Consider the following 25,598-nt stretch of genomic DNA (forward strand, 5'->3'; position numbering starts at 1 on the left):
GTATTGACAGTATTGCTCAGTTCTTTCAAACTGGGAGCCATAGCTTGCTTTATAGCGGGGGGTTCAACTCTGGGCCTCCTGATGTTCATGGATTACGAGTTCCATCAGCCCCAGGGGCTGTTAATTTAAACCCTGTTAATTTAGTACATCCCGAAATTAGTGCCTTATATAGCCAGAGTCGATCCATCTCATGTTACATCTTCCTTTTCCAGACGTCTTCCACTTTTCCTAGCACTCTCCCCCCTCCAGTGAGTCTTGTCTTCTCACAATGTAACACACACACCCCCACGGCAGCATTTCTCCTCTACTCTAATCAAACTGATTACAATATGCAGGGTACCTTTACAACCATTCTTTACAACACCCTTACCACCAGCTGGGATATCAAGACTCGGAGATCTTCCATTTTTACTGGTTATGGCAAAGGGAGCTTTGACTCTTGAAAGCTTAAATCCCCCAAATCTTGTTAGCCTCTAAAAGTGTTGCTGAACTCAAATCTAACTGTTCTACTGCAGACCAACACAGCTACCGCCTGAAACTACTGGCACCACTGAGAGCCCAAGGCCTAGAATGACACATGGGTATTCACTTTAGGTCCCCTTTTTATTATTAGTCCAGAACCATATTTATCTGAAAATCAGGCCCTCTTGAATTTAGTTGAATCAACAAGTCCAGGATCAAAATGCTTTGGCACTGCTGAGACATTTAGAAAGACTCCCCACCAACCCATCCAAATGTCAATTTCTAAGTGCATTACGATAGTTTCACTCTGCCTTTCTTACTTGGGACCATAATGATTTACATACCGGTAGTTAAATTTTTTAAAGGTCAGCTTCTGAAGTGGGCGGGGGGGGGGGGAATATACACAAGAATGGAGCAGCAACCCATTATTTATAATATATATAAATGCTGTTTCTCCAGAGACTTGTGTAGACTTTCATCACACTCCAGGGAAAACTTGCCCATGCCAAGTAAGCATGCTCAGTGACAGTGGTTCTCAAACTGTGGGTCAGAACCTAAAAGTGAATTATGGCTCTCTCACTGGTGGATTGTAAGGCCAGGAAGGAAGAGGAACCAGGTGAACAGGAAAAAAGAGGATCAGGGAACTTTAAGGGGAAAAATTGGATTTGCTTCAGCATAAACCTGCAACATACAACAAACATAATCTTATTCAGTGCTAACTGATGTGAGAATCTTTGAGTTTCATTAAAGGGGAAGAGGAAAGTATTGTGGAGATATTTTGCAAGTATGTTCATGTAAAGTGCTGTCAAAGCGTGGCTGAACTGTGGTGACTCCAGCAAGGGGCTTCCAAGGCATGTGAGAAGAAGAGGTGGTTTGTCATTGCCTTCCTGTGCAGAGTCTTCCTTGGTGGTCTCCTTCTAAATGCCGCCCTTCTTAGCATCCGAGATCTGACAAATGTGTGTATACCATGCTGTCTTTCCTCCTCTACTTTGCAAGCGGGCCTCTGAAAGTACAATCAGTATTTTCTTTCCTTAGGTTAGAAGTCAGGAAATACTCATATAGTGTTCTTGCAGCAACCATTCACACACAAAACATTCCTCTGACAATCGAGTCACAAACAATTGCTGTAATACAATGATCTCCAGTAGAACATGAAGGTAGCCTACATATTTCCCTTCAAACGGCACATAAAGCAGTGAAACTTACTAAAACCATGGACAGCGATCGCTCAAAGGGAATAAAGGAAAGCACCTTTGTCCATAGGAAATAATGGAGAGCTCCGTATGTGTTTTTCAGAGTTACCTATGGCTATGGGCAAGCGTGCAATGTCTAAGAGCAATTGCTGTCATTAGTTTTAGTACAGGGGTGTCCAACTCTGACCCTCCAGATGTTCATGGACAGCGATTCCCACCAGCCTTATAGGAATATCAAACTCTGACCACTCAGATGTTCATGGACTGCGATTCCCACCAGTCAGGGCTGATGGGAATCGAGGTCGATAAACATCTGGACGGTCAGAGTTGGACACTCCTGTTAATTTATTTTAGTACAACTCCAAATCAGTGATTTATGCGACCCAGCAGAAACAAACAGAACAGCAGATGCCGCACTTCTCCAAAAGGGGCGAATCGCCAGCTAAGTAGGGACGTCCCATCCTCGCCGGCTCTATAATTCCTTCCGGTCTCAACCTGCCTGTTCCAATGCCGAAAACAAACCTTGGGCCACAGAGCTGTCAAACGCTAGAGCGACATCTTCTTTCCGCTCATCACCGGAAGCTCGATCTGGCGTGCTTCTCCGCCGCGGCTTCCTGCCTGTCTGTCGGTTGGCCGCGATGAGTAGCCTGAGACGGGCGTTGGGATTGGGCCTGACGGCCGTCTGGCACCGCGGGGGCCCGGGGCCCGGCGGAGGCGCGGGGGCCTTCTCTCGGCGGGCGGCGTCCAGCGGGTTGCTGAGAGTGGAGCGGCCGCGGGGCCGCCGGCGGGTCGAGGTAGTGTTGAGGCCGACGGCGACCGCGAAAGACCCTCTTACGGAGGAAGAGGCGTTTGTGTTCCCGGAGTTTCTCCCGGAGGAAGAGGAGGATGTGGAGGAACTGCTGAGAAGATCCGTCGAGAAGGAGGAGGCCCCGCAACGCGCTCCCGACGACCCCCGGCAAAAGCAGCCCCGGAGGAAGAAGCCCCACAAAGCTCCGGGGAGTCCAGATCCCTCGGTTCCGTCGAGTGGGGTGGGCTGCTCGGGCTGTGGCGCGGAACTGCACTGCCAGGACCCCGCTTTGCCCGGCTACCTGCCCAGCGCCAAGTACCTTAGCCTAGTGGAGAGACCCGGGGAGCCTCCCAGAGAAGGGGATGAAGGCCAGGGAGAACCCCCAGCTAGAGAACACCCTGAGAAGGCTCTGGAGGATGCCGTTTGCCAGCGCTGTTGGCTCCTGCTACACCACCAGCAGGCCTTGCAGGTGCAAATGACCCACGAGGAATACCGCAATGTGGTCAGCAGTGCCCTCCATGGTTCTAACCGCCATGGCCGCCCACCCCTGGTACTCTGCATGGCAGATGTGCTGGACCTGCCCGACTGCCTCCCGCCTGATCTCCCTGAGCTGCTGGGCAGCCGAGCAAACGTCCTGGTGCTGGGCAACAAGGTGGACTTACTGCCTGGAGATTCACCTGGGCACTTGAAGCGCCTCCAGGACCGCCTGCTGGAAGCCTGCACCCGTGTGGGCCTGAACCAGTGCAGTGGGGGCCCAAACCAGCGAGTGGTTGGTGTGCACCTCCTCAGTGCCAAGACGGGCTATGGGGTGGAAGAGCTGATCTCCAAGATGCAGAGCTCTTGGAAGTTCAATGGGGATGTTTACCTCATAGGGGCTACCAATGTCGGAAAGTCGACCCTCTTCAATACACTACTTCAGTCGGACTACTGCAAGTCCAGAGCTTCAGATGTGATCCACAGGGCAACCATCTCGCCTTGGCCAGGTCAGGGGAAACTGAGGAATTTCATTCATGATGTGTTTATTATTTGAGGCCAGTAAAGGGAATGCAATATGGAAGCTGCTGGAAATTCCTGTGTTAGATGTTGCTGTGCTTTTCTGTGGTGCTGAAAGCAGTCTGCCAAAGGTGTTAGCTTTTTCCTAGGGGCTCCCTTCTCAAATGCATACCAGTGGCAGCTGATTGTGGAGACGGTGTGGTCTCTCTGGTCACAGAGAACTCTGGCACATAAAGAAGTCATGCATTCATGGTGGCAACTTCGTATATCAGTTATTCCGATGGAGTGAGCATTTGCAAGCAGAAACTCAGTCTGTTTTACAGGAAACACTGTTGCTGTTGTGGGGTGAGTCATATACTCTCTAACAGCTATATCAGGGGTCCCCAAACTATGGCCCAGGGGCCAAATGTGGCCCCCTGAAGGCATTTATCCGGCCCGCCAGGCATGGCAGCGATGGCTCCATTCATGTGCAGTGGGGGCTCGAGGGAGAGGAGGAACCGGCCCCAACGGCCGTTGGTTGCAGTTACATGATGGCACCCCCAAATCTCCATGCATTTTCTGACCCAGAGTTGGAAACCTTACATGTGGCAACGCCTGCTCCACCCTTCCCTCTCGGCTACTCCATGTGTTGCTCTCAGGCTTTCTGTTCCGCCTCACTCCCATTGGCATCAGCCAGGCTGGCGAATCGCTCGCTGGCTGCTAGGGAGGAAAGAACCCAGGAAGATACCTGATCCTGGGTTAGATGGAATGCTTCATTGGGCAAGTTCTGCTTTTTTTTTACAGGGGAAGGTATTCCACAGCCTCCCCAACAATATTTGGAGCCCACCCTGTACTTGACATACTTTGGTCACTGTTCTAAAAATAGACCATGACAGAAAGGCTGAAAGGTGAAATCAAACATTTTACAATCATTTGTGCATAGGAATTTGTTCATAGTCTTTTTTAGTCCGGCCCTCCAACAGTCTGAGGGACAGTGAACTTGACCCCCTGTTTAAAAAGTTTGGGGACCCCTGAGCTATATAGTTGGAAGGAAGAGCAGTAGAGGCTGAATTCCTGGAGCAAGTAGACTGTAAAGCTCCTAGGTGTCATGCAAGAGAACTGAATGGTGCTTGGCATTTCGGCAATATTTTAGGCCATTGGAGAATATTTTGGTTACTTTTTTTGTAGCCCATACCCCCCGCCCCCCAAAAAAACCCCTATTAGTTACTATACATCACTTCTTGACCTTTTGGCTGAGATAAAGTGTGATATCTGTTCTTATCAGTTTAACATCTGATACATTCTCTATTTAAGGACTAAATATTACGTGGATTTTGGAACTGGGAGGTGGAGTAGGTGTTTACTCCATCTACTTCACACATCAGCCTGGTATTACAGTTTATCCAAAAATGCTGAACCTCCCCTTGAGGAGAATTTTTATTTATTTATCTTAGGGACCTTCATGGCGCTGAGTGGCAAGCTGCAATATTGTAATCAAAAGCTCTACTCACACCCTGAGCTTGATCCTGATGGAAGTCAGTTTAAGGTAGCTGGCTCAAATTTGACTCAGCGTTCTGTCATTCTGAAGTCAGTAAAATGAGTACCCAGCAAGCAGGGGTAAGGTAAAGATAACTGAGAAGCCAATGGCAACCACCCCATAAAACAAAATTTGCCTAATAAACATTGTGATATGAAATCACCCCATGGGGACTATCTTTACCTTTTAAAGTTACTTCAGTATTATTGTTCCCATGTTCTGGATCTGCAGCTGAGAGTGGCCATCTAAGGCTACTTGGAAAGCTTGTGGCAAAGGTGAAATTAGAGATTTGTAGCTTGGACTTTTGGCAACTACCTTGGCTCTCAAATGTTGTGCCGGCATTCTGAAGGTTTTCCAGTCTTCCCAGCCCCACCTCTCACCCCCCACACACATAATAAGAACCTGTAGAATAAGAACCTGCCTTGACTTCTTTTTGCAAAAAAAAAGTGTTAAAAAGAATTGTAAATATACAAGTGGCTTCCAGTTGCAACCAAACAGGGGAGGTTTCTATAAACTGGAAGGCAGCACACTATTGTTTTGTGTTCTCATAAATTATTAACAAACATGTATGCAGATTAGCAGCTCTTGAGAACTTGTTTACAAACCTTCTCCAAATGCCTCTTATGCTTGTGTATAAGGGAAGATGCCTTGTTCACGTGGCTGATGATCGACCATCTACCCATTGCTCTGGTCAAGACTGAGCTCAGCAAAGGAGTAATTTTTCCCAATCTAGTTTCAGAATTCATATCCTATAGCATTCTCAGTGTCATTGGGAGTGTAGCAGGATTCATGTGTCTCTTTTACCACTCGTTCCCCAAGTTCCTGTATCCTAATTTTCCTTCTACCATCCTAGCCTGACTGAAAGTTCCCAAGTGACTATCCCTGGATGGTGACATGGTGGTGCCCCTGTCATTGGGGACTCTTGGACATTGTTTCTAGAGTTCTTGAACTACATGCATGTCATGATGTCTTTTATCACATGCATAGCTTCTTTAGGGTCCCAGATTCAGGTATGCTAGGTCAGATTATGATCAGCCACATAAGAACATTGGAGGAGAATTTGTAATATCTCAGAATTACAAGCTGGATGAAAACCAGGTAACTAAATTTTTATGATCACATTTTGATTACTGGCAGCTGTTTCCTAAGTCCTTTGCGGTGCTGGTATGCTTCTGTTTTTAATATTTGATCAGCCTAGTGGTTTATGTACTCCATCCAGTTTGTGCACGGAAGCTTAAGTGTGGATAATGTAACTATAACATACATAAAAGCCCATGATGTTACCACTATAACGAAGCCTACAGAGAACCTGGACAGTTTGTGCTAGTTATGTTAAGAATATTATTTGAACAACCCAGTGCTCCTGATAGCAGAATGAAACATATTGGAAACATTTGATCCAATTGTAAGTGTGTAAATTGGGTCTTGAATTTGCCCTTTGTAATGTCTCTTACAGCCAAACATTACAGCCAATTGTAAAAGCAAAAATCAGGTTTCTGGGTGTCACAGAAACCCAACCCTACGGTGTTCAAACTGCTGTAGAATACATGTGTCGCAGCACTTTGAGAAACTTTCCCCAAGCACTTCTACAATTGTTTGCAGAATTGATATAGCAAGGGCTCCCCAATGTGGTCCCCACTAAGCTTTTCAGGAAATGGGGAGGGGCATTGTAAGGCAAGCTAGTTATTGGTTGCTGTCATTCAAATGAGGATTTTCCGCTTCAGCAGCAGAGCCAGCCATTATAGGACTGGTCGGCCCCTTCGCTTTTTTTGCTGGTTGCTTCTTTTTGCCTTCAATCTTTCCTTCTTTTTATTCCTTCCCCCCCCCCCCCTTCCTGTCAGGATCTCATTCATTTCTTTTTATTGCCCTTCTGGGATTCCTTTACAAAGTGAGGTGGGAGGATATTGTGTTTGGCTGTGTCTCCTGTGGCAACCATTTTGGATTCTGCTCCATCTTATCTAGTAGCCATTTTGGTGCCTGCCAGCTCAAAACAGCTGGGAATCTCTGTTGTAGCAGATATATTTCTCTCCTGCTCACAGTTCTTAGGTCTAGCCCATAGTCTTCTGCAGGTGTAATACTACAAACCTTTTTCAACTTGCATGGAAGAAGTCCCAAAAATAGCCTCCACAACAGAAGCTCTGTTTGATCAGATCTTGGTACAGAGAAAAATTGGATATTGGAGACTTTTTCACTTTTCACTGAAGAATTTTTGCAGCAAACACCTGCTGCTTGTTGCAACTGCACATTAGAAAAACCACAAGGCTGAAAGTTTGTGTGTTAAAAAAGCAACCAAGGTTTTAATACAAGCCGTTCTTCAATAGGAACTTAGATAAGCAGTCTTTTGGCATTATTGTTCCAGACTAGCTTTTTCGACGTGATATGCAGTGTAAGTTTTCTGACCCTTCAGGGGAAAAAGTATGATCCAGTTTGGAGACTAAAGAAAAAATAGAACTCTCCAAAGCTTAGTGATTATGAATTGGATCCATCAAGCTTTTTCATTCAAGTTTACTCAGCTCCTATTTTTACTACAGCTGCTGTCATACATGGCTTTTGTTGATTGGATCCAGTCTTATATTTCTTAAACTACGTTGGTTAATAGCACTCTTGTTTGGTAGCCATATGGCTATTCTCATCTGCAATCCATAATTTATTGGATAAATACTTGGATAATATTGAGAGGTGCCCAAGGTAATCCTTTAATTCAGGAAAACTATATTGAATTGGTGTTCTGTTGGTTTTGATTGTTCCTTAATTTAGGAGCAGACAACTAATGGAGCATGGAAGCCAACGTGCATGCGTGTTTATTACCCATTATGCATGGGGGGAATCTGTGACACCATGAGCTTCTTTGAATATGAGTGGAATAAAAATCAAATAAAGGTCATTTCTCATATCTGCTGTAGAATCACAATGCTCTTTTAACTTCATGTATTTGGAATTTTGCATTCATTTTCCCAGGAACTACTTTAAACCTTCTGAAGTTTCCTATTATAAATCCTACGCCTTACAGAATATTCAGAAGGAAAGAAAGACTAGCAGTGGATGCAGCAAAAACTGAAGAGGACCTCAGTGAAAATGAGCAGAAACATCTAAAAACCCTCAGAAAGCAAGGCTACTTGATAGGTATGTATGGTCTGGGAATGATGCAGACACTTCCCAATTCAAATGTAATTATTGTATCATTGTGTATTATAGTGGTTAGGGTATCGGACTACGATCTGGGAGACCCAGGCTTGAATCCTTGCTGGGGAGAAAAGCAGGGTATAAATTGAATAAATAAATAATTTCTAGAATAAAAAACACACTCCGTTTTCTTTGTAACTAGATAGCACCTGTGTTTATCCAAAACATTTGTATGCATTATCTTTTAAAGTTGCACTTGGATATCACATGTAGTCACAGGTTTATGGGAAAATCTGCATGAGCCTGATGGTGTCTGGCTTGTGTGGCTTACAGCACCTTTGTCACATCAGCCGTCCTGTTGTGACATGAATGCAGATGTCCTAATTTATCAAAGTTAGATCCCCCCCGCCCCCCCCCCCCAGATCCTACACTAGTATTCAGTGCAGGTTTAGAATCCTGTTTAGTTGGGAATAGAGGAACTTGTTTAGCTGTGTTTCTTAACACAAGAATGGTAGCGAAGGGCTAAAGCAGGCAGGCCCGACCTTAAGCTGGCATTCATGCATATTTCTCCTTAACCACTGTTCCATGTAATGTCTGAATGCTGCCTGAGATTAAGAGTGGAGAGCTGATCCTGTGAGTGTTGCTTCTTGTGGTTACTATGGTCTTCCACAGTTTTTGAAAATCAATACCAAAACTATATGCAGCCCCTGGTGTATTTTCTTGATCTATTGGGGTTTGTAGAAATCCCTTAATTACAATCCAGACCTGTGTAAACATCGATATCTGTGGCACATTGTGAATTATCACTTTAACCTCCCTGAAAGGTTTGAACATTGTGCAGGTCACTTACTACAATGTTCTTTTATCCCAGTGAGAGTCCAGTCTGTTGTTGTCATTCCAAGTGTCCCGTGTTAACTACTATAATGGTGACACATTAGTAGCATGTCAGATTATTTGCATGGGATACAGAGATAGGATAAACACATTATCCTCCTAGTCTTTTGTTCCATTCCTGTCTGCAATACAGGGACTGGCCCTTGTTAGTATTTGGATGGGAGATCACCCTGGAGTACCAAGATTGCAATGTGGAGGCAGGCAATGGGAAACTACCTGTGAACATTTCTTGCCTTGAAAACCATACAAAGTTGCCATAAATTGGCTGTGACTTGATGGCAAAAAAAGGAGGACTGCCCTCTCACGTAAAGTTGTTGTGATCACTCCATCATATTCCTAGTCAGCTTCCCTGTTGTTTGCATATTTTCTCTGAGAGATATACTTCAGAAGCAAGCTTTCCAGAGAGGCTTTGCTTATGTTTCTGCATCCTTTTCCTCAAGGCCAGGCTTTTAGCTTATAGCTCTTGAGGTTTTTCTGCTGTGCCAGATGTGAAACCTCACTCTCGTGTTCTTCCTCCACCCTAATTCTTTGCTGTTGGCTATTCTCTCCAGAAGCAGGAATCAAATGGCCCTTCTATGGAGCCGTCAAATCTCCAAGGGAAAGGTGATATACTGTAGTGATTAACCTTTTTTAAAACCGATGGATCAGGAAATCCCTTGTGCATTTCCTGTAGGGGGAAAAAGGAGCGTCTACACAGAATGAGTGTGATAGTTTTGCTCAAACCAACTTTTCAAGACGTGGACTACTGTAAGTCGAAGCTAGGAAACGTACAATTAGGATGGTGTCAGGATTTCTGTGTTTTGTAAACTTCTGTTGTGTGCCTTCTCTCTCTCTCCCCCCTCCCACCTTTGGTTACACTGGGATTCTCTAAAATCCCATTTGCACTCCTTCCTTTGTGAAAATAACACTCTGTCCCCCACGCTACCTGAAATCCCTGGGTGACTTCACAGCTGGTCAACTCTGGGCTGTGTGGGTGAGGTGTGAAAAGAGGGCAGAGCACAGCTGTGGAAGCACAGCCTTTGCATGTGTGTGCACGCCCCCTATTTATTTATTTGCAGCCACGGGGGAAGAGGGTTTAGTGTTGGGACTGTATCAATGACCTGATCACGATAGACACGCTTTGAACATTTGAAAAAGCAATATAAATGCAAAGTGCTGTTAAAGTAGGAGGCAGCCGTAAAAAAAAAAAACTCGCCATGCAGAAGGCAGACAGTGAAGGAAGAACTTGTCTTGAAAACTAAGTCCAGATGTTAGATCTTACTTATAAAGCTGCATATGTGTCCATGACGGGGGGGGGGGGCGACGACTGGCTGTTGAAGAAAATATGAGTAATGGGGTGTGTTTGTTTTCCGTCTTGATGTAGGAAGAGTTGGAAGAACATTTGTGCTCCCGCAGAAGTTGAAAAAAAACTATGAAATTGAATTTGATGCTGAAGAGTTATCTTTCAGTGCCGAGGAAGAGCCTGTTGTTCCATCCAAACCTACCCCCAAGAAAGCTGAACTCTCATACAATGAAGTGAAAGACGCTCGCTGGTTTTATGACACTCCCGGAATTATAAGAAATGACTGCGTAAGGACCTCTTCTGTTTTTAAGGAGTTCCATATGTGGGGAACAGGAGCCAGGCAGTGCTTGATTCCCAGTCTGGGAACTGAAGATAAGGCCTCCTTTGTTCCAAGCATTATTTTCATAGAGTGCACCATCTGTGCTTGAATGTGGCACCTGGTTGAAACAGTTCAGGCCCAGTGCAAAGAAGAGGCTGTGCTCTCCTCCCCACATCGTGTCTCACAATACCTCCCAAATTGGTAAAAATGTTCCTGCAATTATACTGTCTGTGTACCAGGTTTGTACAGTGATGTGCAGGAAAATTTTCTCTACTATTATTTATTTATTTAATTATTTTTGGCTTTCTATGCCACCCATCCCAAAAAGGGCTCAGGGCGGCACACAATGATCCATAAAATCAATATAAACACAACATTAAAACCAGCTATAACACCATAAAAGCTAACATATAACAGTCACAGTATAACACCAATATCTGAGGACTTACAGGCCTCTAGCAAATCAGTCCACTCATGGATCTCGTCAAGTCTCATCAGACTGCTTCTGTGTGATTAGAAAATCTAACATGCACAGGAATCTAAAATAGCTAGAATGATTTATTATTATTTTTTGGAGAACTCTTGGGGGAGCGTCCTCTGTGAAATTTTAGTCATCTCTCTTATGTCCACATGCAGCAGACTGGAAATTGCTAGAAACAGAGCCCTTTGCTGTTTGGTAGTCCCCAGTGTGATTGGGTAGGAGAGATTGAGGCCTTGTGCACAAGTAAACCCAACAAAGCTTAGCAGCTGAAGCAACACCTGTAACCTGGGTATAATGCTTCTTTATTACGTTGGGACATTATTGTCGTTAGGCATTGGATTTACTGCAACACTGCTCCAGTGGTAATGGTCTTGTTGTGGAATAAGTGCCTATGTTAGAGCCACAGATCTGAGGCAGGCCGTAGTGACCCTGATTGGACAGAATGACAGGATATTAGTGCTGTAAATAATTTTTCTATTCCTTCTCTTTGTGTTTTGATGGAAACCAAGTGTTCATTGGTCTGTTTTTAAATTACTAATGCAACATGACCAATCAGATTTGGATGTTCTTTGCCCCTGAGCAGGCTTGATAGTGCCAGCTTAAATTTTTTTGCCAAGGTGGCTGAACATATCAAGTCTGAACAGTTCTGCTATCTGTTTATATAGAAGCTGTTAAAATGGGGATGGGGGGATTTAGAAATTGTAGACTTTCCTTTGCACATTGCTTGGACTCTTGCGGTATAGGAAATAATTTGATTGAACCTAATACGATTTTTAGAACATGTGCAGTATGTCAGGATAACACTGGTTATACTGACCTGTGAAAAATGGCTTGCTTCAGGACTAAGTTGCTATTTTGACAGACACCCAGTAGGGTGTTGATTCTGAGTGGCAGCATGGATTTCTTGTTTATTCTGGTCTTGAAAAACTGATTTCAAAGAGATCTTCGATCATGCCTCTGTATGTTTGCAATATTCAATTTGTTTATCATATCTGCCAGACTATATTGATCTACACTTTATGTTGCTGTGTTTTGGGGGAGGGGGGTTAACTTCTTCTCACGAGAGTCTGAGGATAGAGCAGGCTAGAAATTATATACTGAAATATTTTTGTGATCTGGAAAATGAATTGTGTTCCCAAACATAATCAGTTGTCCTGCCCTAGATCCAGAGTGAGAAGAGAACGAAAGAAGCTCTGGACAATGAATGCTTTCTTGAAAATTTGAAGTGTACTTTAGGATGTGGAAGCGAACTAAGGAGCCTCGAAATGTTGAGAAAAGCCAGATCACTTTGGAAACCAAAAGATCACAAGGAAATAGGGAAAAGTCTGAAATGACCGAGTGAAAATTTTTAATTAAGACTGGTTAATGAACAGCTTGTTAGCACAAAGCACACCTGCTTGGTAGTTCAAAGCAGGGCAACATTTTTTAAAAAAATTCCCATAGAACTTAGCAAAAGACTCCCACAGCTCTCCTCTGGGTCTAGTAATGACTACGTGATTGTCGCTTAAGGCTTCTTGTGAAATGAATTGCAGGCCTTTGAACTGCTTGGCAGGGAGTTGCTATTGATCACATGAAGTCCTTTTGTTTGAAGCCTTCTGTAAGGGACAGCAAGTTAAATGAATGGAGGTATTCGCTATGCTCTTGCAGAGCAGTCATTTCCAATAACCAGGCCTTCTTATGATAACATTGGAAGCATGTTGAGCCAGACAAGGACATTTTGCTCAGCTGCGCTCCAGAATTAGCTATTCCTGGTCAGAGGCAGCAGCTGTGTTGGGTCAGACCAGTGGTCCATCTAGTCCAACATCCTGTGTCTCAGACTATCCAACCAAATTCTCCTGGAAATCTGCAAGTAGAGCATGAAAGTTAAAGGCTTCCCCTCCCTGCCCTGCTAGCACTGGTACTGAGAAAGATAACTGCCTCAGAGTATGGAGGTTCCATTTAGTAACTGTGCCTGAGAGCCACTAAGGGGCTTATTTCTCTATTAATTGAGTTCACTTGGAGTATTTTGACTTACACCACCTCTTTTGCCTGTGTGACACTGTACCAGCTTTGGGGGCCAAACTGTTCTGCAGAAGCGTAGCCAGTTTAGTCCTCCTGCTCTGCAGACATGGGGCCCCTTGGTAAGCAAAGCTGTTCCAGCATAGCACCAACATCACACTTAACACCAGAAGGACTTACCAAGGAGGGTTATTTTTAAAATAAGTAATAAAAAGGAGGGGAGAAAACTATAAGCTCATTTGGGTCCCCATTGGGGAGGAACGGTCCCCATTATGGTAGACAGGATGCTGGACAAGATGGACCACCTGTCTGATCCAGCAGGTCTGTTCTTATGTTCATAAGAGTTGGGAATTGACTTCTTGGGCTATTCCAGCTGGTCTTGCAGGACCACAAGGTCACTCTGTTAGTCTTGCATTTTTGCAGATATTGGCTATGGTCCGAATAAACTGTGTGTGCAGATGCATCAGGAACCTGGCAGGGCTTCCTCCATTGTTTACCATTGCCGAGTCAAACCACTCCCAACAATTCCTTTTTCAGCCAGGAAGTTTGGAGTGTGGCCTTGGGCAGTAACTGTCTCTGACTTGACAAACCTTCACGCTCTAAATATTGCTCAGAGCTCCTCTTAGGAAGCTGGCACACAAGTGCAGGCTGGTACTAAAGGAGCTACTTGAAACATGTTCCAGGATTTGGGCCTGTCTAGTGGAATGTGGGGAGGCGGGGGCGGCTGAAGAGCAGATGCTCATGCCATATCACAAGCTGAAAGCACCCCTCCCCTTCAAAAAGCTTGCTATTCTGTCCTGGAATGCTGTAGTGCGAGAAGCAGCACACTCAAGGACGCTTTGAATGCCTGGGTGAGCTGCCATTTCAGGAAGCAAATACTGATAAAACCCACTTTCCTCTTTGGCACAAGCCTATAGAGAGCTGCAACTCCCTTACATTCCTGTGCTTCACTTCTCCAGCTTTAAGCCATTATGCATTGTTCTCATTAATTCAGATTTAGCTGCCCTGCCCAGCATTCTCACCCCTGAATAATATTATATAGCAAGTGCTGTCTTGCCATTGGTGGCCCAAGAAGGGTCCATTTTAAACACCTTTTCCCTCTCAACTGCATTTCAATACTTGTTGCTATACCATGGTGCAAGATCTTAAACTTCCCTTTTGCTAGAAAACATACATTTGCCTTGAACTGCCTGTAAAATTGCCTCTGTTTTTCTGCTTAGGTTTTAAACCTCCTGAATGAGAAGGAAGTCAAGCTTGTCTTGCCGACCCGTGCAATTGTTCCAAGGACGTTTGTGCTTAAACCTGGATCTACCTTGTTCCTGGGTGCATTGGGACGTGTTGACTATTTACAGGTAAGGCATGGGTGAGGGAAGCTTGTTTTCAAGATGTCAAAAGGCTCTTGAGTAAGTTGTTCATCCAGAAAGGTTCCACAGTCCGGGTGCCAGGTTTTACACGTTTTATTCCTTGAGCGCACACAAAAACATACTTGGGATAAATCCGCAGGCACATACATGCAAGCACAGGAAAATATAAGGATGCATAGTTTCAGAGGGTATCCCTGTTGGTCCGCAGTAAAAGAGCAACATTCAAGTCCATTAGCACCTTAAAGGCCAACAGAGGCAGTTTTACAGTCAGTTCAAGTCTAATAGGGTTTCCATGGTATAATGCAAAACTCCATTCATGAGAATAAAATTCTGTTGCTCATTGTCCTTTACATTTGATAAGCATCTGTCCATCTGAGGGGTGGATCACCCTTACCTCACAGATAGGACATCATGGCTAAGTTTTTGTAGCTATCAGGACTCCATTTCAGAGTTTCTTGTGATTTTGAAGTTCATTTTGGGGGGCAATCAAAAAGTCAGGTGCCATGTCAAAAATCCTGCCAGAAAAAAGAATTTGAATACACAGACATCAGGATTTCAGGCTTATTGCACACGGTTCCAAAATCAGAGAGGCATGTTGGAGCACGTGCTAGGTGGAAAGCAAGGAGGAAGTGCAAGGCCGTTACCTGATTTGGTCTGGTCTCTTCCCTTTAATAGTTGGGGGAATTATCTGGGAACAGACCTGTAGTGCAGGAGGCAGGTCAGGAGATCTACAGCAATTTATACAGAATTAACTCCCAAAGAAATCCGCTCAACAACCAGAAGTAAAGGACAAGGTTTACAATTTTCTTAAAGGATTAGAAATAATAAAAATAAACTCACCAGCTGGCACACATACACACAGAGGATTTTAAGGATCCTAGGAAATTACAGAGACGAGTGATAGTGGGGATTGATGGGGATTGGGAGGTTGATATTTACCATTCCAGAAGTGAAGAGGTCCAAGGAGAACAAGAAAAATGACCAGCACTTCTCACAGGCGCAAGGCAGAAAATCCAAGTGCAATTTGCCATGGATTTTTGGTGTCTAGTTATAGGAAAATTAATCCTCTGGCAATCATGAGAGAGGCAGTCTTCCTGGAACAAAGCATAAGTTCCGTTCCCAGGCATGGACAATGTTGTGGGAAAGATTTGATTGGATTAAGACCTGAGATCACCCAACTCCTGATGAGTTTTGGGCTGTTAATACAAAGAAACTCTGGAAGGCTGATGACCCTTTACAGCTGGTCAGGAGGTTTAAGACTGAGCTAATGTTTGGGGTGAAAGGTGAGCTTGCCAGTTTGCTAATGCAGTCAAGAGTGTGAGCATTTGCAAGTTCTTTGTGAGACTGGTGCCAAGTGCAAGATCTCCAGGTTGGGCTGTTTTTATCCAAATTTGAGTGGCTTACTTACTTCGGGAGGGGAAGACTGATGTCTTGTGTCAGGCAAATGCGCTTGATATCAAAGCCCTTGAATTAATATTGGCATTTATCTTGTCCCTGCTCTGCTTCATGAATCTGGACTGTCTATGATATCAAGAAATGATTGGAAGGGCCTTCAGAAATGACTCTCCTTTCTGGCTATAGATTTGCATGGCAACAAGGGAAGCATACCTATGGATCTCTGCCAGTAGGTTGCCAGGAAACTGTGACAGAACAGTCACCGTGTGGCACCTGCATGTTGATTCTGCTCCCCGGTCCTCCAGTCTGGGCTGTACATGGGCAGTCTCCATTTGATGAAAAGGAGTTTTCCTTCTTGTAGCAAGTTCAAAACAGGCCAAGCCTGCTTAGTCAGAAGCAGATCTGAATTTGTTCGTAACACTTCATTTGATGTGTGTGGCATGTACTCTGCTGGAAGATCATTCGTGCTGATGTAAAGAAGGCAGTGTAAACTGTGTGACTGAAAGATCATGAAATTGAAGTAATTTGTTGGAAGAACATTTGACTCCACTGTTCACATTTTTTTTTGTGGGTGTGAGATGCCCTGCCTGCTGCGGGTGTGTTGCATGCATTGATGAAGGGGCTTCAGTACACTGGCAGTAAACATCACAAGGACAGAGTTAAAACACCACAAGATTCCTTTTTGTATTTGCTGCAACAGACCAACACAGCTCTTTGGAAGATCTTAATTATCATAAGGGGGAGGGGTTTTTCTTCACAGCTTGCTTTACATTTGTTCATTTTCTGGTGAGAAATTCCAGCTTTGGACTAGTAATATAGGGATGGGGTGGACAGAGGGTTATTCTGTAGTCTTAATTTATTTTGTTTGTTCAATCTGTACCCTGCCCTTTCCTGACAAATTGGGATCAGGGCAGCTTCCAACAAAGACATAGCAATAAATTGATTAAATATATAAATGCATTAAAATCCCAATCATAAAACTGATAAAACAGAATGGCATCAAACACAAGGGGCCCAATACAATAACATAAGCAGAGCCCTCTAGCATAGACCAGTCGTCCATTTAGTTCAGTTGCTTGTTTCACACAAAGGATAACCAGTTGTACTGGAGGGTAAACAAATAGAGTACACATGCTGCCTCCAGGTACGGGGATTTAGAAGCATGTTGAGTCTGGATACAGCCGAACGATGTGTGGATGCCAAGCTGAAGCTATTTATTGCACTAAAGCTATGGACTAAACAGCAGATTTTTCCTTAGTGTATTTACAATGCTATCCTAAACAGAGTTAAACACTTCTAAGTCTAAAATACTTCTTTGACTTCAAAGGACTAAGAAATGTGTTAACTCTGTTTAGAATAGGACTGTTATAGGAGTTGCATGAAATATACAAGGAACTTCCAAACCCTGTTTCCCCAAAAATAAGACCTACCCCAAAAATAAGCCAAAGCATGAATTTTCGGGATTTTTGGAGGATGCTTCACATATAAGCCCTACTCCAAAAATAAGCCCGAGTTACAGATTCCCCGATGCAGCTGATCTGGTAAAGTGGAGGGTGCAAAATCATGGGGGGGGGGGGGGGGGGGAACATTCACTGAAAGTAAGCCCTAATGCATCTTTTGGAGCAAAATTTAATATAAGACCCTGTCTTATTTTCGGGGAAACACGGTAGCAGTTGGCAAAGAGGAATTAGAATAAGACGACTGTAGTACTGGTAGCGGCTAACATTGCAAGGGTTATTGGTCCCAAAGACAAATCTGTGTGGTTCTGCTCTTCGGCAGTGATTTTCACCATTTCTGAAGTAGAAGGGCTTACTGGCATGTTCTAAGTGAAAGTGGGGAAATTATTAACCTTCGTCAGACCCTAGTATGAATATCAAAGGTTTACAGGAGCCTGCATACTTGGCAAATACAAGGATGTTTGTATTGTAATGAAACCCAGAACCATACAGCTTCTGAGTTGTAATAAATCGAGAGGGTTTTTGAGGTATGACATTTCATGTTTGTAAGAGCTCCTCACTGGCTGTTGTGCTGCCCGGTGAATGTTGCAGTCAATGGAGAAGACAAAATATCTAATCAAAGGCATCATCATGCTGAAAAGAAAACAATTTATAGTTTTTCTGTAAGAACCTACCTTGAAATGCTTATAACGATGGAAAATTTGCTCCTATTGTCACAAAAACCTCCTTCAGCAGCTAAGCTGCTGCCACCTGGAGGCAATGGAGAACTACTTGCTAGCTTTAAAGTTAACTATTTTTAAGGCAGGGGTCTCCAGCGTATGGTCCTCCAGATGTTCATGAACTATGATAAGGGTCTGCAACCTGCAGCTCACCAGATGTTCATGGACTACAAATCCCATCAGCCCCTGCCAGCAAGCACTATGACTTCCGTCAGTTCTTCCAATTGGCCATGCCAGCAGCAGGGGCTGATGGGAATCATAGTCATGAACATCTGGAGGGCCAGAGTTGGACACCCCTGCTTTAAACAATTCATTCTTTCCCCATTGGGTACCCAAAGCTGCTCACTTCATTATCCCCTCCTCAATTTAATCCTCACAACAACCCTGTGAGGTAGCTGAGGTTGAGAGACTGCCCCAAGGTCACCCAGCAACGTTCCATGGCAGAGTAGGGATTTACACTTTGGTCTGCCAGATTGTGGTCCAACACTCTAACCACTACTTGTAAAACACTGAATTGTCTTTGGGGCACACAATCCAGATAATTATCAGCTTTTCTCCTCTTTAGGGAGACCGGTCCTCTTGGTTTTCTGTTGTGGCCTCTAATTCGTTACCTGTACACATAACGATGACAGAGAAAGCAGATGCCATCTATGAGAGACATGCAGGTTGTACGCTACTAAAGGTAAGGCAGCATTGGCCTGTACAGTTTCGAGATGCCTTGTGATCTCTCTCACTGCTGTTCATTATGATGCTTCTTGAGAATAGCACAAGGCAAGCTTTGTTCTGCTCTTAGCACACACTGTGGCTCCCTTGTCCCATACAAGTTTCTCCTATATTGGTGGTCCCAAAAGAAAATAATACTTCGCATTATGTTCGCTTCTCTTGAATTTCTCAAAAGTAGACGGTAGAATTAGAACGCTTGCTGTGTGTTCTGATGCAACGAGATTGTTCCCAGTTAAAACCACATGAAGAGGTGGCTTCCTAGAAAGGAAACGAGCTTCTTCATGAATTCACAGTTAGTACTGCTGTTATTTTTTATATCTCTTGTTAAGAGAGCCAATGTAACGTGGTGCTTAGGAGCAAGCGGACTCTAATCTGGAGAGCCAGGTTTGATTCCCTACTCCTCCACATGATTAGCAGAGTCTTATCTGGTGAACTCGATTTGTTTCCACACTTTTAAGTTCCTCCTGGGTGACCTTGAGCTAGCTAGTCATAGTCCACTCAGAACTAATGTCAGCCCTCCCCAGGCGTCTGTTTTGGGGAGAGGAAGGGAAAAGGAGTTTGTAAGCCCCTTTGAGTCTCCGTACAGGAGAGAAAGGCAGAGAGGGTATAAATCCAAACTCTTCTTCTTCACTAAGGCTGAACCATCAGCATTGGAAATACTGGTAAGGAATAGGGGAGAGCTCCCAAACCACTCAGCAGTTGTGTGTCTGAGGTGGGATCTGCACCCAGTTTTTTTCATATCCAAGGCCAACTACCTGTTCTCTATACCAATTAGTGCACCTGAATCCTTTCCATTGATAAGAATGATCTCCTGCTGATCAGTTGACTATGGTTCACATCATGTTGAAACTGTCCAAATGAGGAAAAACAAGAGAAATCTCTGAAGGGTTTCTGCACATCTTGTTCCTGAGGAGTTGGTGGGATTGATTCAGGAGTGGAGTAATAAATAGTATGAAAATAATGGAACTCTGGCTTATGACTAACTTGTTATCTTGACCAGACAACTCTTCCAGGTGTCTTTCATTTTTATTGTTTAAACTTGAAGCTGTATTTATGTCTTGTAACACAAGGTCCCTATGGGAGATAAAGAGCGAATGAAAGATTTCCCGTCACTTGTTCCTCAAGATGTGATGCTGGAAGGAAAAGGTGATGCGGAGGCAGTGGCGGACATAAAGTTTTCATCTGCTGGTAATTTCTCCCTTTTCCTCTAACATTCTCTTCTGTAGACTGGATACTCTCTGGAATTCCTCTTGTCAAATTCCTGACGTGGAGTGATGTATCATAAAGAGAGTAGTGCCATGAAGTGTCCACATGGGTCCTGATTTCTCCAGATTTCTCCAAATCTTATTAACTATTGAATGCCAACTTTTTAGTAGGTACTGAAGAGAACAGTTTCTGAAGGGACCTCGTTTGTAGCATTTGAAAAAAATAAACTGGTTTGTCATAGTCCTGCATTAACCAAGCAGAAGGAATCTTCCATTATCAGTCCAGTGTTTCCTTTTCATCTGGCTCAGACAGGTTATGTGAAACGAATCATTCTTCTCCACAGGCTGGATTGCCATCACAGCTCACTTGAACAACAAAATGCATCTAAGATGCTATACCCCAGATGGGACCGCGTTGACTGTGCGGAAACCTCCTCTGCTGCCCCATGTTGTTCAGATCAAAGGGGAACGTGTGAAAGGAAGCCCAGCCTATAAGACTAAACAACCCCCTGCCTTTGTGGAGAATTTAAACACAACTGTTAAAAAGTGAGGGGAAAATGGCATCTAAGCGGTAAGAAATGGTGGATAATGGAAGCTCTTGTGCATTACTTTTACTCAGCATGGCAAGACTGCTTTCTATTTTTAAAAAATCAGTAAAATCTTTGATGGCTTAAATACAGTGGCGGCACAGCCCTGAAACACTGTGTTTGTGTGGCAGTTTATGTAGTTATGGTTAATATTTTTCTTGCTTTTTCAGCAGACCAGGTTGGAGTTCTTTCTGTCTCATTTTTTTTTCATTGTGATGGATGCTACTGGACCCAGTAAGGAAAGTCTCAGATAAAATTGCAGCAAGATTTGTAGGTGGAGAAACAAGACATATGTGGTTACTGGCCTGTAATGAGCGGGAACAGCATCAAGAAGACAGACAGCATCTGAGCAACCTCACAGGGGTGTATCTTTCCTTTTCCATCAGGCATTTCTGAGGAACTGAGAGAGCTAATAAAACACATGCATTGCAATGTTTCCAGCAGCACTTTGCAAATAAAGTCCCATTTCCTCCTAAGAACTCATGACTTGCTGCCACCTGCAGAAATAATGAACCAAGCTGAGAAGATTAAATGGGTATCTCTATGAAGCTGTGGGTGTAATCTGGAAGTTAAGGAATTGGAAGCAAAGCCAAGATCCCAAAAGGAGTATGGGAGTGGCTATTCAGTGCACTTGCACTCAGAGGGCTTCTGTTTCATGACCATTGCATTATTATAATAAATTATGACTGTTGTGAGACTGTGAGGTTTGAATTAAGCATGACACCGGCTGAAGTAAAAGTGCCTTTCCTTGGGACTTTGTGCTTGCAAAGCACAAGGCACTGTGCGTAAGTAGCTGAGTCCCACGGGAAAGCATGTTTGCCTTAGCCAGTTCCCATTCAGTCAGGCCTTCAAAGTGGAGAGAGCAAACTGTCTGAGAACCCTTCCTCACTTCCACAGTAAATACTGTGGATCACCAGAAGAAGGGTCAGTATGGTAAACTCCTGTTGAAGTCAAGTCGGAAGTCAAAAATTATGAAGCTGTGTTTTACTTTTTAATATTTTTTTTACTATCAAATAAAAATTGACTTCAAGAAGAAAGTATTGTGGAATATACCAATCCAATCCAAAAACCTTTATTAGGCATAACATCCAGGAAATATCGAACATTCCAGATACATTAAAAGATCACTGTTACACATCTTGTAAAACATGAATTAAAAATGTAGCAACTGCTTCCGAGATTTCTGCATTAGAATTGTTCAAGAGCTTAAACAGTTAAAGATGGCGTTTGCACTTTGAACTTTTGGACATTTTTGGCTGGTATATTAGGCTTGCCAAATGGCCTGGAGAAAAATATCCAGTCCCTTTAATATACCTTGGGGTATATAGTTGGTTAATAGTGCAGTCCTTTGCAGGGTTACTTCAACCAAATCCACTGAAATGAACGGGCTTCGATAAAGTAATTCTCCGTAGTTTGTGAAAATAGGATTTTGCACCTACCACTCCACCATAGATCTACATCAGGGGTCTGCAACCTGCGGCTCTCCAGATGTTCATGGACTACAATTCCCATCAGCCCCTGCCAGCATGGCCAATTGGCCATGCTGGCAGGGGCTGATGGGAATTGTAGTCCATGAACATCTGGAGAGCCACAGGTTGCAGATCCCCGATCTACATCTGCAAGAGAGGCAGTGTGGTATAAGTAGGAGATGTTATAACTTAGCAGTAGAGCATCTGCTGGACATGCAGAAGGTTGCAGGTTCAATCCCTGATATCTCCAGCTAAAAGAATTTGGCAGTAGGTGTGTGAAAGGCCTGTACTTGAGACTCTGGAGAACCACTGTCAATCAGAGTAGGCAATACTGACTGATAGATCAAGTGATTGGGAAGCCAGGTTCAAATCCTACCCCTGCCATGGAAACAGGATGGGTCACCTACTTGCTGGTGAAAATGGCTGTTGCCACCAAAGCAACATTAAAAAAACAGCCAATCAGAAGCCTTTCTGGCCAAAAGTCCTACCTGGCCCCACCCACTTCCAGAAAACATTTGGTGGGTGCCATTGCACCCACGTTGGGGACTCAAGTAGGGGAAGCCACTGATCACAGCAACAAGAAGTTGCTGCTGAATAGGGCAAAGGCCACACTTGTTTCTGGGTCCTGTAGTGACAACTGTTTGAAGAAGAGTTAGAATTTATATCCCACCACGCTGCCCTCTGAGGAGACTCGAATGGACTTACAAACTCCTTTTCCTCCCAACAGACACCTTATCTGCTAGTTTGGTGTTGGAGGGGCTCCAGAAGAACTCAAGAGACATAGCTTTTGCCTCTGCGGCACAACATTTGGCTCAGAATTTTCCAAGATCTGTGATTGGTTGTGGCATCTATGGCAGCCATTTTGTGGAATAGGTGGGGCTGAGAGAATTCTGAAGAACTGCGACTATCCCAAGGTCACCCAGCAGACTTCATATGTAGGAGTGGGGAAACAAACCCAATTTACGAGATAAGAATCCACCGCTCTTGTGGAGGAGTGGGGAATCAAACCTGGTTCTCCAAATTAGAGCCTACCTGGTCTTAACTACTACACCACACTGGGTCTCTTGATTGGCTGTGCTGTGGAATTTGTATATTGTGGCCTTTTCCCAAACTTATTGTCCCTCAGAAAACAAAAGAGGTGATAAGAGAAAAGCCAGGGGATTAAAATAAATCCATAAGTAGCAGCACCGGTTCTGTGCAAGGGCTTGCTCAAGTGCTGATTGAGTTGGTATCAAACTGTTATAGTGCCAATGGCTGTAATGGGCAGAGTGGAAGAAGAGCCTCAGTAGGAAGTTAATCCTTTATCTTAACCTTTACCCCCCTCGTGTTCTTTTCTCATTGTTCTCAACATTTGAAGAGTTCACTCCACCAGCTGTTTTGTTGGCTGTAATCTGGGTTCATTTGAGCAGGGGAAAGGAACTTTTTAGGGCACATATGCCCAAGGTGTGTTTATGTAAAAATAGCATCTTGTGACTCCAATAACGAATTTACTAGGCCTGTGTAACTGGGCCTTCTAGAGGCATTTGCTCACTTGGGGGACCCAGTCTCATATGAAAGATATAACTGGTCTGAATGTAGCGAGTGCTTTCCATGAGCTACAGAATACTGAGAATAGTTGAGCATCAGCAGAAAAAGTTTTAAAACAAAGGATAGGAGAGATTGCTTGATGAAACCCATAACAACATGGAGTGTTCCGGGGGAAATGAGAACTGGGGAGTCCAAGGGGGAGACACTCATCCTTCAACCCCAGTTCCCAGCTGCTTGCATGAGGCTCAGACTAATGGTAATTGAAGGGGAAGTGTGTTCCGATTCTCATTCAGAGGGCATCTCACAATAAATAATCCTCGAGAAGAAATCCTGTTAGTCTACTGCAGCCAGATTAAGCAGAAGTCCAGTGGCATTTTAAAGTAATTTTAATCCATCATAAGGCTTTTAAGAGTCATAGTTCACTTCATGAGCTGCATCAAGTATGTATCCATAGAAGGAATACTTTCAGGTCACAATTTATGGTGTCATAAACGTAGGTTTGGTGACTGTGAGTAGCATACCTCCTAACCCCATTTCACCCTGCTCCCCAAACCTTCATATTATAACAGCAAGCTTGGTTCTCATTTATAGAGATCAGAATACATCTATGTTCTAAATCTACTGCTTTACTCTCCCCCTAAGAGAATTTGCTGTTCACACCACTGGATCTGCAGAAATTGGTATACCTGAACACATCCATTAAGGGCAAATCCTACTGCTTCACTGAATCGGGCTCACACAGAGGAATTCAATGTAAATGTGCATAATTTTGGGATGGGAGCTGAAGTTCTGGGTGCTCTTGAAGTAGGAAAGTCTGCCTTCCATGCATCCACACTCAGGGATGGGTATTTTACTGGTAATGGGCAAGAAGCATCTGCTCCTTTTAGATAATCAGGGTTCCTTGTGAGATTTTCACTCAAAACATAACTTTCAACAAGATCAACATGTGAGACTGTCCCAGGAAACTGTTTCTAACCCTGATTTTTAAAGAAAACCTGCTTTGAAATGCAACATGGTTGAGTAGGAGGGGGCAGATGGCTGTTGCTAGGCTTTCTGTTGTCTCTAGACAGGCATTTACATAGTGGTCCATTGTCCTCAAGCAGCGAGGCATTAACATCAAAGAATCACAAGAACTCTGAGAAAGGCATATTCAAGTCAGTGAGTATGAATTATGTGATAGTAAAATGGGGGAGCTGGAGGTTGGTATGTGACCCAGAACTGCCCCCTTGGCAGCGGGCCTCATTAGAAAGGATTGATGGCATGTCTATTGACAGTTAAATAAATTGGCTTTTTACTGATCAGGAAGTACATTTTGCCTGACAAGGAAGGAATTGGTTAGAGAGTTTGGTGGCCTTCTAATGCTGCTCGTCACTGATCCCCAATCTCAGCATTGTGCCTATGTTGGCATCACCTAGGGGTCTGCAACCTGCAGCTCCCCAGATGTTCATGGACTACAATTCCCATCAGCCCCTGCCATGGTGGCAGGGGCTGATGGGAATTGTAGTCCACGAACATCTGGAGAGCCGCAGGTTGCAGACCCCTGAAGCAGTTTCCCAAGAATCTCACCATGGGGAGGGGGAAGCAGATTTATTGCCATTAAAGCTATGAGGATGTGGTTTCTAGTGGACAGGCAAAGTTTGGTGAAAACCCAAAAGTTAAAGGACTTGCAAAATCAGCCTTCCAATATTCAAGAAAGAGCCATGCCTGGACTCCTTACCCTTCCACCACAGCACAAGAATGGTGAAAATTATGCATGGTCAGTGGGTATACTTTATACAGATCATGGAATACAATTGGTGTCCAGGCAAAATTTGGATTACCTAATGTAGTTCACACAGCTATGGGTAGAAGTAACCAGACACAGCTATTAGTGGGAGACTCCTTGAAGGACAAACTATAGCTGTATATGCTTGTCTTTTCATAGATAACTCTGCTGAAGCTTGTTTTGGAGAGCTGCAATTCACTTTGGGACAACTGTGTTTCAGGTACATAGCATAATTTTCCCCCATTAAAGGATTATGTAGTCTTGCTCCATTCTCTGCAGGTGGTATACACCAAATCAGAAAATGTCACCAGCAAAAGAATGCAAAGGGACTGGAAGGGT

At 43.9% G+C, this 25,598-nt stretch overlaps 1 protein-coding gene and 1 non-coding gene across 3 annotated transcripts; both read left to right on the forward strand.

Moving 5' to 3' along the window:
• The first annotated feature begins 2,234 nt into the window (after positions 1-2,234).
• Positions 2,235-21,671, forward strand: NOA1 (nitric oxide associated 1). Of its 2 annotated transcripts, none has more exons than XM_048504513.1 (8): positions 2,235-3,425; positions 7,910-8,074; positions 10,332-10,537; positions 14,269-14,400; positions 18,549-18,665; positions 19,777-19,894; positions 20,256-20,482; positions 20,669-21,671. In XM_048504513.1, the coding sequence occupies exons 1-7, from the start codon at positions 2,294-2,296 to the stop codon at positions 20,459-20,461; spliced, it is 2,076 nt and encodes a 691-aa protein (XP_048360470.1). In that variant the 5' UTR covers positions 2,235-2,293; the 3' UTR covers positions 20,462-20,482; positions 20,669-21,671. The 2 variants fall into 2 exon arrangements, with proteins under 2 accessions (XP_048360470.1, XP_048360471.1); XM_048504514.1 differs by having other exon boundaries at positions 20,672-21,671.
• LOC125437324 lies at positions 4,648-4,837 on the forward strand. Its single transcript, XR_007245174.1, has one exon. It is a non-coding gene; the product is annotated as a U2 spliceosomal RNA (small nuclear RNA).
• Positions 21,672-25,598: the final 3,927 nt, after the last annotated feature.

The sequence above is a fragment of the Sphaerodactylus townsendi genome, linkage group LG07 (genome assembly GCF_021028975.2).
Source record: "Sphaerodactylus townsendi isolate TG3544 linkage group LG07, MPM_Stown_v2.3, whole genome shotgun sequence".
Classification (NCBI taxonomy): Eukaryota; Metazoa; Chordata; class Lepidosauria; order Squamata; family Sphaerodactylidae; genus Sphaerodactylus; species Sphaerodactylus townsendi.

Bases quoted from the DNA above. Each gene is read 5' to 3' on its own strand.
- NOA1 (XM_048504513.1), top strand. From the start codon at position 2,294: ATGAGTAGCCTGAGACGGGCGTTGGGATTGGGCCTGACGGCCGTCTGG. The intron at 8,075-10,331 runs GTATGTATGGTC...GTCTTGATGTAG, and splicing joins AAAGCAAGGCTACTTGATAG to GAAGAGTTGGAAGAACATTT. The intron at 19,895-20,255 runs GTAATTTCTCCC...TCTTCTCCACAG, and splicing joins CATAAAGTTTTCATCTGCTG to GCTGGATTGCCATCACAGCT.